Source organism: Schistocerca gregaria, chromosome 3 (genome assembly GCF_023897955.1).
Source record: "Schistocerca gregaria isolate iqSchGreg1 chromosome 3, iqSchGreg1.2, whole genome shotgun sequence".
NCBI classification, from domain to species: Eukaryota; Metazoa; Arthropoda; class Insecta; order Orthoptera; family Acrididae; genus Schistocerca; species Schistocerca gregaria.
Genome location: NC_064922.1, coordinates 181,318,996 through 181,333,354, shown reverse-complemented (window position 1 = coordinate 181,333,354; position 14,359 = coordinate 181,318,996). Strand labels below are relative to the sequence as shown.

The 14,359-nt window shown below is 45.1% G+C and overlaps 1 protein-coding gene across 6 annotated transcripts in view; it reads right to left on the bottom strand.

Annotated features, from left to right (window-relative positions):
* LOC126355976 (solute carrier family 22 member 7-like) overlaps positions 1–14,359 on the bottom strand; it is a 195,542-nt gene that overhangs the window by 26,253 nt on the left and 154,930 nt on the right. For all 6 annotated transcript variants that reach the window (XM_050006588.1, XM_050006587.1, XM_050006592.1 and 3 more), the window contains 3 exons: positions 11,557–11,778; positions 3,049–3,263; positions 1,164–1,351 (listed from right to left, as the gene is read on the bottom strand). In XM_050006588.1, the coding sequence (XP_049862545.1) occupies positions 1,164–1,351; positions 3,049–3,263; positions 11,557–11,778 (625 nt within the window). The remainder of the gene's footprint in view (positions 1–1,163; positions 1,352–3,048; positions 3,264–11,556; positions 11,779–14,359) is intronic.

Below are 14,359 nucleotides of genomic sequence, written 5' to 3'. Positions count from 1 at the left end.
AAAGAACTAATAACATGAACTGACTGTTGTTGTGGGGAGAACAAAAATAAGACGATGTTTCTGTGGCTTTACCTAACAGCAAAGGGTTAGCTTACGGAAACAGTACACTTTTATGTTCTGCGATCGTGATTTTGAGAAATGAAAGAGGCTAACGGAGCGTGAAGCGTTCTCACTGAACCTACGCGCACGATACCACAAACCAATGTTTACCACTTTAAGTCAGCTGCCGAAAAATATAAAGATTCACCAGTGTCCATATTTCAATAGCACAGTGGATCAGACTGGCTACTGGACGCCTAGAGACTCTGTACTCATCAACTCTCGATGCAACTGAAGAGTTTAAGGACAATTATACCTTGAATAGGAATGTGAAGCCTTCCGATCACCAGAAGTTGCAGCTGGAAACACTACCCTGAGAACATAGGTTTTCTGAAGGAAAGAGAAGGGATTTAGCTAAAATGATTGCATTTGTTAAAGTGGAGAATAAGTGGTTTCACGACAACATTCTGGACTGAGTGCTAATTGCTATGAGAGCACTTGTATCCTTATTTAAGTTAAAGCCGATGAATACACAGTATTTTATTATCTTCAAATTTTATATAATTTTGTTCTTACCGTAGAACAACAACACGTACTGTGATCTCCAACTTTTATATTAAGTGCTATACATAACCACAACAATATGCTAATTGTCGGACCGCCTTCCAAAATTAATTTCAGCCACAAGTATTTCCATCTTCAGTGGGTTCTTTAGTTCTAAAACGTGCGGAGATAGCATATACAAAAGTATATTTAAAAAACAAACAGTGAACATGTAGTAATGTTTAACAACGTTTTGTACCGATGCTATTTCTGCATATTTCAGAATTAAGGATGCCACTATAGATGGCGATATTTGTTGTCAAAACTAGTTTAGGAATAAATAAATAAGTAATAAAAGTTTTTTGCATCAAGGCAGAGCCAAATTTTCCATATTGTTGTCTTTGTATGGAAAGACGGACCGATAGAAGAGCTGCAAGATTAAGTTGCTGCTATAAACATTTTGCTAATTATCTCTAAACCAGATGTTTGGCGCTTGAATTAATATTTAGTTACATGCCACAGTTGCTTTCACGGGTTCAATATAATTTTCAGTAGAAGCTGAGCACATTGTTACGGAGTACCTGAAAGACGATGTACGGAACAAGAGACATGCAAACACCAGCAACTGTGCACTCTACGCTGGCAGTTATCTGTCGCAGACACGTGGGGTGAACCTCTATACTCTGAAGGTTGATGACAGATGCACCAGCCGACGACCAGAACTGCATTGCCATCATTATCACGGCCATGGCGACACTCGGAACACCAACTGCAAAGTCACAACACATGGGCTGTATGGCTGAAACAGATTTGTTAGAAACACATTTGTAACCACACAAGAGTAAATGAAATCGAAATGATTTTTCAAGTGCCTTCTAATGAACTGTCCTGTTAATGTACAAATGATAAAAGTCTTTTGGATTTCACGTTGTCAGGAATTAAGCATTACCACAATCATTAGGGTGGTGCTGTACCATCAACCCTGTTGCCGTTGTGAATAAGCCTGTTGAATGCTGAAAGTTACAGTATTATGTTTTCTGCATATTCTGAAGCCCCCCCCCCTTACGTATTTAAATGTGTGTGAAATCTTCTGGGACGTAACTGCTAAGGTCATCAATCCCTAAGCTTATACACTACTTAAGCTAAATTATCCTAAGGGCAAACACACACACCCATGCCCGAGGGAGGACTCGAAAATCCGCCGGGACCAGCTGCACAGTCCATGCTACGTAGTTGAATGACTGACGTGGCTGCCATCAATGCAGCGTCTAGAGTCTGCCAATTATGCTATGAAGACGATTCCGGTGCGTCTCCCTTGGCATCAAATGAAAGTCTCCTCCAGTCCTCGACTTATCGTGGAACATTTCGAAATTTATCCGCAAGTATCTCGTCACCTAGGCAAAGGTCCACAGTTCAAGCCTCGGTCCGGCACACAGTTTAAATCTGCCAGGAAGTTTCATTTCAGCGCACACTCTGCTGCAGAGAGAAAATCTCATTCTGGATCTCGAAATTCATTTTATGTGCCCGTATAAAAATTTCAATTCCCTTTCCACTCTTCTTGCAGAACCAGTCCTTCTGTTAATATCGTCACGATTGGCTCAGTTCACGATTTCTGCGTGCCACTCCCTGCCAGTTTGCGAAAAGCATCTGTCCCTTTCTTTTCTCCTCTCATTTCTCAATCTTCCTTTTCGCTTTCGTCTCCAACGTGCTGTTGGAGCGTCTTACATTGTGTATTCTAGAAAACTAGAATTCCTTATCAGGGTATCCGGTAGACGGCGGAAGAATATTGTTGACGCCATTTCGTTACTCTCTGCATGTCACATTATGCCGTTTACTGTAAGTGCACGCAAACAGATTTATGCATGACTAAGGGGAACTCAGTCTGTGACTAGCTGGCATAACGCACTAGATCCGGAGATCTTCCTGTGATTCCACTTTGGCCAGTAGGTCAATGCTAATGCCAATGTAAGCTACCCCTTCGCAGGATGTAGGATTCTTGCCCAAGCCTTACAATTTAAACAATTGTGTTACCTCTTCCATTGAAACAAAACTGTATCGTTTTTTGCTTCAGTTGGTTGTAAATCACTGTAGCACTCATCAGTCACAAGAGATGGCAGGTAGCCTGAAAAACGTGCAAACCAACAGTGTAACAATGGCTAAACAAGTCTTTTTGAGATGACACTAGGGGATGTCATCGACAGTTACTGTTTTATGTCTCACAAGTATCACAAGAAACAGCCAATACAAAAATTGTTCAGAAGTGGCCCAAACGACATGGTTATAGTGGAAACAAACGATTTTATCCTGTATCAGGAATTTTTATGACAGTTAGTACCTCTCAGCATACACAGCCTGACAAAAAATGAAGCATCAAGGGGACATGTTTAGATGTGAAGCAGGTGGAGGAGGGCGCCAGCAAGCAAGTGTGAGAGGTGTGTGAGCACTCTCACGGGCTGTGCTGTTTACCTGTGAGCAGTACGACACAGAGTGCACCCAGGAGACCGACCAGCGCCAGACACGCGACGCTGGACCACCGGCGCCCGAAGCGGGTCCCGCAGTAGTGCTGCAGCAGCACAGACGCCGCCTGCGCCACGGCCTGAGCAGACACCGCCACCAGCGGGTTCACGCTGATGATGCCCACGCTCAGTACCAATGCTAACATCGTCATCCAGCACAGGGACCTGTCAACATATGGGACGCTTCTGTAACCTCTCAGAAAGGACGTACTTTAGAACAGACACAAACTCAGCTTCTACACCAAAGTCAGCAATTAGCAGCAGCAGCATTTAAACCAGACTGAGTCAGATCGTCATTATCAAACATATGGGCCCATCTCTGACGCAGCTGTATTTACCGCTGTAGGATCACGAATCCCTGCCCACACCTGGGCTCCCGGAAGCTTGGACAACACCCTTTGCCACCATCTTCAGAGCACACCACGATGGACCAGCCACCCATCCCCCTCCCATCCCCCTGAGGTGTCAATGGAGGACCTCTTCAGTTCGGATCACTGCAACACATTTCAGTCAGATGTAACACACAGCTAATACCGCTGTGCTGTCCATACTTCAGTCATGGAGTAAGTGCCTCCTGTCAACACAGCACCAGTGGCAGCAGGGTGCATGTTCAGCAGACAGAGGCTGACGCACCAGAGACACTGTGATGTGGTAATCACGTCGCCTGCCATTGTCGCTCGCAGTTTCCTAGACCCCTGATTGTAAACTAACAGCAATAAATAAGTTATAACCGCAGCTGGACCTGCTTCTGCTGTTCATCGCATCATTCCACAGCAGAGAGTCCCTGTCCACAACCAGCCATCTTCGAAATAAAATTGTAACCGATGGTGCATAAGCCAGCCACCCTTCGGACCGTAACGACTGGTGTCAGAAGCAGTGCTGAGCATGAGGATGGATGACAACAGGAAGGTAGCACCTGGATCCATGTTGGTGGAATCTGAGACAGAAATGCAGGTAAATTCCGAATTTATAGCTGTTTTGGGTCTGTGTGGTCGTTTCCCTGACGTTTTTCTTTCCTTTTTATTTTATTTTTGGGTAATTGGTATACTAGTATTTATTATTAAACATTCAATATAGCTCAAGCCGTTTCAGCTCAGAGTGCGATTGAGCAGTTGAGAGATGAAGTACCTCAGGTGCAGATGGAATTGGGATAGTTAACGGAGGGAAGGGGGAAACCATCCTTTCTGAGACACCCAGCTTTGACGCTGACAGCGCTTCATTGGTCATCTCACTTTCTCGTAAATTAGAAGACAATGTCTTTGTGACATCTTGGATATTCGGGAACCCAGCCAGATGTTCGCGTCGTTCTCGCACGATATTTCAACAGCGTGCCTCGCTGTCTTTTTCAGGTGCTACCTGAGACTGTTCCTTGGATCGATCGAGTCCAGTATTTATTCCTGGAAGGAGCTGGGCGTTCCCTCCACGCCGAGTTGAGTGTTCCGTCTGTGGTCCGCGCCCGTCAGACTCGGCGCCGAGCCAATGGGCTCCAAATCCCCGCCAATCGCCTAATCACCTGGATGCTCATGTAACCCAGCACTTTGCCGCTGTGAGGATTCAGCCGTCACCACGTCCAGTGAGGGGTCGACAGAGGACTTCTTCCCTCTGAACGCTGGAACGTGACACCATAGAAGTACATACAGGTACCACTATCAGACCACCCAAGCTTTGAGCGGTGAATACGAGCAGTAGTGTCAGTGGAGTGTATGGTCAATAACCAGAGCCTGACTAAACAGAGTATGCCCCAATGGAGTATCTACTTTGCCCGTCATCAATCACTTGCAGATTCCAGGATGCACGACTGGAAAGAAACAAGAATAAAAAAGTATTTATTTGCAGACTGACAATGAAAATCTGAACTAAGGCCTAAATTCGAACCCAGTTCTCCTCCTCACTAAGAATATGCGCTAGCCGCCGTGGCACAATGGCTTTGCACAACTGCTCGTGCTACTCTAGACGCCTCCCAAAATCCCACCAATGCCACAGCCAACTTGGTATTCCCTCTACACTTCAACAGCATTACAGAGGCTCTGAAACTGTATTGCAGTAGTACCTCAGCACTGGGCTACCTTGCTGGCTAAGCTGTTTGGCAACCACGAAAATAAGCAGCAGAAATTTTCGCCTTGTAGAGGTCGGCATTACCTTGCTAGAATCTGATCCCAGAATGGATTGCTCTCAAGGGCCACAAAACAGGGAGTAGACTATCGTCAACGTTCCACTGTGCTGTACTGGTGCTGGGGTTGAAAGGAAAGGGGTCCTGCTACGAAATCAAACGGCACCCCACACCATCACTCCTGGGTGTCGGACTGTATGGGGTGACAATCAGGTTGATATCCCAGCAGTGTCCAAGATGTCTCCAGTCACAGCTTCAGCCTAGAATCTTATTGACTGAACTAAACCTGTCTTCAGTGATCACCTTCACTTCGAACTGAGCTCAGATGACCAGTGAAGATGTGTATGGAGGCACCCCACAGAGCAGATGGATACCACCAACCTGATTGTCGCACGTCATATGGCCTGACAACAGGAGTGATGGTCTGGACTGTCATTTCATTTCATGGGAGGAGCCCTTTGGTTGTCACCCATGGCACCCTTATAGTACAGAGATATGTCGACGATATTGTACCTCCCATTTTGTTGTCCTTTATGGCAAGCCATCCTGAGCTTCCACTTCAGCCAGACAATGCTCACCCACACAAGGCGAGAGTTTTTACTGCTTCTCTTCGTGGTTGACAAGCGCCAGCAAGATCACCTGATCTCCCCCACAGTTGAGAACGTTTCGAGCAATTTGGGCATGGCCCTGTAACCACTTAGGAATTTTGACAATCTAATACACCAGTTGGACAGAATTAGGCACAGTGACCTCAGGAGCACATCCAGCTAACTATCGATGCCAAACCGGTTCATGAATGACTGCACAACAGGTCGAATCACCAGACTAACGCACAAAATTTTCGGTTAGGGTGTGTGGGGCAACGTCGGTACTGTTCCTGCGGTCATACGAAATCGCACCCCAGGTCATATATTCAGGTGTAGGTCCCGTGTGTCTAGACGCAGACAGGTTGGCTGCAGTTCCTGAACTGGCTCTCTTCTGACCCACACACGGCCATCACTGTTACCGAGGCAGAACAAGCTTTCATCAGAAAACGTAACAGACCTTCACCCTACCCTCTCGCTTGATACCACTGAAGTAGCAAATAGCACTCCGTCTTCAGGCCACAAGTGGCCCATCGGGACCATCCGACCACCGTGTCATCCTCAGTTGAGGATGTGGATAGGAGGGGCATGTGGTCAGCACACCGCTCTCCTAGTCGTTATGATGGCTTTCTTTGACCGGAGCAGCTACTATTCGGTCGAGTAGCTCCTCAATTCGCATCACGAGGCTGAGTGCACCCCGAAAAACGGCAACAGTGCATGGCGGATGGATGGTCACCCATCCAAGTGCCGGCCACGCCCGACAGCGGTTAACTTTGGTGACCTCACGGGAACCGGTGTATCCACCGCGGCAAGGCCGAAGTAACAAATGGCGATGGTTTAGGGCCAGTAGAATGCACGCTACAGGGCATCTGGCACGGAACTGTCCTTGAAGTAAGCTTCTTTGTGTCACTGTGGTGCCAACTACTGCTCATACTGCTGCTGTAGATGAAGTACAATTCGCCAGCGCCATATGCTGAACGTGATGGTTTCTATCTCGGTAGTACTGCGTGGCCGTCTGGAATCAGACCATCGTGTGACCATACTATCTCGTGATCACCGCTGCCACAGTGGCTGAACTCCTACCAGGAACATCCAGCTTCTCATAGCCATATTACACGACTTGCCTCAAATTCAGTGAGGTGTTGACAATGCGGTCTTTGTTGTCTTAAAGGCATTCTTGACTAACAACAAGTCACTACGTCCAATCTCAAAGATAACTATCGCTCACGGCCGTTATATCGTGTAATTAAAACAAACCATATTTGCATCCTCACAGTTGGCACGACTAGAGCCACTCTTAAGCGATTTGCGCGAAATTTGAACATCATCTTTCAGATGTATAAATACGCCTGCTGGCTTTCGTTTATGTCGCACAACTCTTTCTTGGTGTTACAATACTTTTATCCGTTAGTGTATATCTGACATTGCGTTAGATGTTTGTGTTGTGTTTATCACATTTCATTGTGATTTCTGTGTTTAAGCTTTTCTCTTTACTTACAACGAATGCGATGACGCAATCGATATATCGTACTCGAGAAAGCCCAAGAATTATGTTCACACGTTCACCTCTTTCGTGGAGCGGCCTTATCTGTACAGCCTAGTGCACACAGAACGACGTGTTGCATAGTCATACTGTTCGCTATACTACCGCCAAGCGGTCGGCCGAACGTTTGTATGACTGCCATTTCCAGATCTTGCGTCTACGTTGGGTAAGGCAACGTCATCACTTGAATCACGGTATGGACACAACTAGGTACCGATTCATTATGAGGCTGTTGGAAGGGTGAGCTGATTAACGTTTTCGTTAAGATCCTACAGCTTTTAGCCTAACTTATTGATGTGTTTAGCTGCAGGCGACCTCATGATATTGTAACGCAAGAAAGAGGTCGTGACAGAAGTAATGTGTTTCAGTACATATGTGGAAGTTTTCATTAATCGTTAATATTACGATACATTGCGGTATCAGAATGTATTGCATCTTTTATTCTAACATTGGAAACTCAAAGAGGTAATTCACATTTGTGGCAAAGACCACAGATAATGTGGCTTTATGAAAATAACGATAACATTACGAAGAACTACATGTTAAACACTCACGCTTCACATGATCTAAAGAAAAAGACTGGATGAGAGATACACGCGAACGACTCATGGCAATGATGTTCAGTTGCTGTCACATTCAACACTGGGAAATAATACGGAGTGACCAGTAAAGCAATCGAACTGCGCAAGTACGCTTGTCGAGAGTTACAGTTTTACCTCGGCTAGTGCTGCGGTCTTATGACTTCGGCTGTGACTGACCTCGTATGGGGATTATGGATTTGTAAGCTAACTGCTATAGAAAAGTTCGCAATTTGGTACTGCTGTGTCGACCGGACAAGACACAGCCAGGGCAAAAGCACCACAGGCACGAAGAGCGAGCAGGTGCCTGCGCCATAGAGATTCGCCACTTGCACAAATTGCACCAGCGCCACGAACGGCGCTTAGGATGATGACATCGACTTCGCCTCGGCCAATTGCCGGCCGAGTACAATCCGCCAATGACCAGACGACAACGGGCAGAAACCTATTCGGAAGACAGAAGAGCAGCTCTCGCCGAATTTGTTACAGATCATCTTTTAGGGCTGGCTTAGACACGGAACGTATTATAGTGAATGAACTCTTAAGAAGTGAACAGGCAGTTGCTGTAAATTGCATTAGCTGTGTACTGTGAAGTTTACCCACGATTATGTTCACTTAGTCATTGAGGGCCTCTTTTGTCTTGTATTATATGCAGTGTTCCAGTCTTATCATTAAATAAGTCACAAAGATAAGTAAACGTTTTAACTCATTTGTGTGACTTTGTTACTAATTTGTTGTTGTAGAACCTTCGTTCTCCTACCCTGTTACATGATCCTGAGGCATAGCTGTATTACAGTGGCAGGGAGAAATTGTCTTAGAGGTGTACTGCGCCCCAAGCCGTTTCACGAACCCACAAACTCACCCTCCACAGCAGTAGCGACGTGGCTTTACAAAACTGGGGACGAGGATTTACAAAAGATACCTCCAATCGCACCCGACTGCTTATTTGCATCATGAGAAACGAAACAGTGTGGAAGTATGTCTGGCTTCAGCCGCGTAAGTTAACTGTGTTTGAGTGGAGAATTAAAATGTCTAAACTGGTGTCCTACACTGACATACCAAAGAACTGTGCCCAACAAACAAGCCCTTAGAACACATCAGAATTCCTCTATTTTAATTAAACACCTGTCTAGAATAACTGATGACCGTCAAGGATAAGCCAGATATTAATGTTGTTGCTCTTGTGCTCGAACTTTATCAAGAAGACTTACTTACTTACATTAACTTAAATTCATGATCTTGTAGGTTTTAAATGTAAAATATTACTGTAAGTCAGCCAGGGCTTTGCTGATCCAAATTGGCGCACGATAAGTAGGGCAGACGTGTGAGAGACAATCGGTAACTAAACTGAAAAGTTAATAAAAGATAAACTGTTTGGAAAACAGAAACTGAGCTTAAAGAAATGACCACTACCATGTATGTGACTGCTGAACTTTATTTACTCGAGAGCACAGAGTCAATGGAAACAGTAGAAATAAACCAGTAAATATAAAATGTTCACGGTAGAGCTGGTAATCTTCGCCAAACTTCTAGCAATGCAATCAGACGGAATGTTAAACACGAATAATGTATACCTTTTACAAGAGCTCTCCGATCCGAATTCCCAACTGAAATTACGACAACACACGTCAATGATAGCCTTCACCGTTGCTAAGAAACAAAAATTACTCAGGCTTTTATACTCTGCCTGTTGGTTCTTTTTCTTCCAACCGCTCTAAACATAGAAAGTCATTCACTGGGTCAATGACTTTATTGCTGCTTTTTCTGTTTTCTTCTTAATATTTACTTAGAATTATTTTAGTTTTATTCTGGTTACAAACCTAATTTCAAATTCAATTTCCTTCATTCTTTGTTACTCCTACAGATGCCCCCTTCAGATGTTGTTTCATGCAACTCGAAGTTCAACATTTTCTTTCAGAAACCATGCGCGAGATTTGGCTGTGTGGCTACAGAAAGAACTGAACAAGTCCTATTTGTAGGAAATTTAATGTAGAGAAATTTTGTTCTAGTATACGTTTTCGTTGGAGGCCGTAGTTTTCGAGTTGTTCAAGTGAAAAGCACGAAAGAGGCCTTGAAACGCACCTCCATTCCCACATTCCGTCCCCAACGTTCATTATTTCTAGTATGTTGTGCATCGCACTCCCTCTAACTGCTGTACAAAAATATGCGACTGCAGGAATTATTTCCCAAATTTTACTTTCTTTTGTCTTCACTCACTGGCCTTACTACGTCACCGCCTTAGTCGAGCACTTTGTAAAACTGGCGTTTGTGTAAATTTTACCTAACACTTTTGTGAATTTTCACTGCATAAACTAAACCATAACATCGTTGTCAGGGTTAAGTTTACGTCTGATCTCCCCACCCTCCAGGATTTAATGCCTTAAATCTACATTTATACTCCGCAAGCCACCCAACGATGTGTGACGGAGAGCTCTTTACGTGCCACTGTCGTTACCACACTTTCCTGTTCCAGTCGCATATGGTTCGCGGGAAGAACAACTGCCGGAAAGCCTCTCTAATTTTACATTGGTGACCTCCTCGGGAGGTATAAGTAGAGGGAAGCAATATATTCGATACCTCATCCAGAAACGCACCCTCTCGAAACCTGGACAGCAAGCTACACCGCGATGCAGAGCGCCTCTCTTGCAGAGTCTGCCACTTGAGTTTGCTAAACACCTCCGTAACGCTATCACGCTTACCAAATAACCCTGTGACGAAACGCAGTGCTCTTCTTTGAATCTTCTCTATCTCCTCTGTCAACCCGACCTCGTACGGATCGCACTGATGAGCAATACTCAAGTATAGGTCGAACGAGTGTTTTGTAAGCCACCTCCTTTGTTGATGGACTACATTTTCTAAGGACTCTCCCAATAAATCTAAACCTGGCACTCCCCTTACCAACAATTAATTTTATACTATCATTCCACTTCAAATCGTTTCATACGCATAGTAGCAGATATTTTATAGAAGTAACTGTTACCAGTGTTTGTTCCGCTATCATATAATCATACAATAAAGGATCCCTGTTTCTATGTATTCGCAATACATTACATTTGTCTATGTTAAGTATGAGTTGCCACTCCTCGCACCAAGTGCCTATCCGCTGCAGGTCTTCCTGCATTTCGCTGCAATTTTCTAATGGTGCAACTTCTGTGTATACTACAGCATCATCCGCAAAAAGCCGCATGGAAGTTCCGACACTATCTACTAGGTCCTCTTGAAATAATATTTCCACATATAATGCCACACTTTTATTTGTTGTGATAGATTCGCACATGGCGGTACGCTGCTTGGTTCCAACGTTGTAGGTAACTGTCTAGAAATGGTTCCAGGTATCTCCATTATACGTGAATACCATTTGTCACAGGGAGATGGACTTGTGATGTAGCTTCAGAGTCTGGAAACATAATCCACCATTGTGTATAGGAGAGGAAGTTACAATGAAGGATACCTTTAAAAGGTGGCACCTCCAGGTACTGTGACAAATGATTGGTTGGATAGTTCTTATGATACACTACAGTTGAGGAAGGATCGGAGCTTTGCGATGTAGCTTTGACAAAGTGTACCAGTTGAGTAGAAAGCTGTAGATTTCATTTTCTTGTGTTTATGAAAACACGTTAGTTTTACAGCAACTCGTGCCCACCTGGCCATGGCGAGCAGGAGGGTGTTCTTGAAGAGGTTCCAGCTGGAGAAGATGGCCAGGTAGCCGACGCGGTCCCGCTTGGCCTTGGCCACGCGGTGCAGCACCTGCAGGGTGAACGGCGGCAGGCTGGAGCCGTTGGTGGCGGCGATCCGCCGCAGCACGCTCAGCGCCTCCTCCTCGCGCCCCCTGCACGTCAGCCAGCGCGGCGACTCGGGGAACCACCTGCAGGAAACCACCGGTCTCGCAATATTTTACGTTATAAACAGAGCAGGAAGAGTCGTAGGATTGAAGTTCACGGTTTGCCGGAATCTTTTACATTCCAGAAGGAGTACTTTGTTAGATGAGGTGGTGTAATCCTGAGACTTTATACATACTTTCAGTATGTATAATTATGTTCCAGTATGAACTCCTGTCTGGCGAGAGATGGGGGTTGCACCCCTCCACGATCTTCCACACCTACAAATCCTTAATCCGTCCCATCCTCTGCTATGCCAGATCCTACTGGATATCAACCCCCCCCCCCCCCCCCAAATTCTATCAGTTCCTCCCTGTCGCGTCTGCCCAGGACCCACCCCCCTCTTATGGCTCCTTGTCCTCCATTGGCTCCTTTCCCCCATCCCCCCACTTGGTTCTTTCCTCTCCTTGCCCCCCCCCCCCGTTCCTTTACCATTATCTGTCCAGGTTCCCCCCAACTGCCCTAGGCTCTGGTATATCACGTTTGTGCCAATTTTTTAGTGCAGTGTTCAAGTGAATGTTCAGTGTTGTTCGTCTTTCCAAAGTGTTGCAAAATTAAACCACGCTATCGCGAGGTGTGAATTTTATACCTCTTGCGAACAGAAACCAGACTGTCGCTGTGTTTTTGCAATTGTCTGTCTATTCTTTTACCTGTCTGCTTCATATGTATTTTATCAGCATCATTTACCCTTTGTTCTATGTTTTAAGTTCCACGATTTTTCGCCATTTTACCATTTAAGGCATCGATGTTATTGCCTACTTTCATTATTTATTATCTTCCTCTTTCTAAAACATATTCTGTAGGCTGAAGAGCTGCGTACTAAGCTGGTGTCTGCCCGCCCCCTTCGCGAGGAATCGAAACTCAATACAGAAAAAACGTTATAGTAAACTTAATTTCGATTACGATGATAGTAAACAATAGCATGTTTCATAGTTAACTGACAAGATCATAAATTTAACTGGCAAACTTATACATTAATATCAGTTTTCCTCAGACATCTGGAGCCATCGATGTGTTGGCAGATAAGGAACCATCGGTTCGATGGGCGAATCACTTTCAATATCTGATAATCAGCCACATGACGGTGTAAATTAGTAAGGTCTGGAACAAATGGGTTCAACTTTCAGCTGAAAAAATCCCGCCGTGTGTGTGAAAACTCTATTCCGGTGGTCGTGGTCCTGGCGCCATGACAGGTTACCGAGCTGTAACGCCAGGAAATATAGCCACCCTGTTGACCAACTCTGCAGGAGCTGTAATCTTCCCCGCCCTCAGTAATGTTGGCTGTAGGCACTACGTTCTTCCAGAGTACACACACAGTGCTATGTTATTTATGTGTTCATAAAACCACGGAGAGACGCCCTCCAGCCCTAACCCCTCCCAATCTGCTGCAGACATCTGAAGGTACGTCTTCAAGTGGTTCAAATGACTCTGACCTCCATGGGACTTAACATCTGAACTAACGAACTAACCTAAGGACACCACACATATCCATGTCTGAGGCAGAATTCGAACCTGCGACCAGAGCGGTCTACATCTACATCCACACTCCGCAAGCTACCTGATGGTGTGTGACGGAGGGTACCTTGAATACATGCATCGGTTCTCCCTTCTATTCCAGTCTCGTATTGTTCGTGGAAAGAAGGATTGTCGGTATGCCTCTGTGTGGGCTCTCTGATTTTATCCTCTTGGTCTCTTCGCGAGATATACGTAGAAGGACGCAATATACTGCTTGACTCCTCGCTGAAGGTATGTTCTCGAAACTTCAACAAAAGCCCGTACCGAGCTACTGAGCGTCTCTCCTGCAGAGTCTTCCACTGCCGGAGTTTATCTGTAATCTCCGTAACGCTTTTGCGATTACTAAATGATCCTGTAACGAAGCGCGCTGCTCTCCGTTGGATCTTCTCTATCTCTTCTATCAACCCTACCTGGTACGGATCCCACACTGCTGGGCAGTATTCAAGCAGTGGGCGAACAAGAGTAGTGTAACCTACTTCCTTTGTTTTCGGATTGCATTTCCTTAGGATTCTTCCAATGAATCTCAGTCAGGCATCTGCCTTACCGACGATCAACTTTATATGATCATTCCATTGTAAATCACTTCTAATGCCTACTGCCAGATAATTTATGGAATTAACTGCTTCCAGTTGCTGACCTGCTATATTGTAGCTAAATATAAAGGATCTTTCTTTCTATGTATTCGCAGCACATTACACTTGTCTACATTGAGATTCAATTGCCATTCCCTGCAACATGCGTCAATTCGCTGCAGATCCTCTTGCATTTCAGTACAATTTTCCGTTGTTACAACCCCTCGATATACCACAGTATCATCCACAAAAAGCCTCAGTGAACTCCCAATGCCATCCACAAGTCATTTATGTACACTCCTGGAAATTGAAATAAGAACACCGTGTATTCATTGTCCCAGGAAGGGGAAACTTTATTGAAACATTCCTGGGGTCAGATACATCACATGATCACACTGACAGAACCACAGGCACATAGACACAGGCAACAGAGCATGCACAGTGTCGGCACTAGTACAGTGTATATCCAACTTTCGCAGCA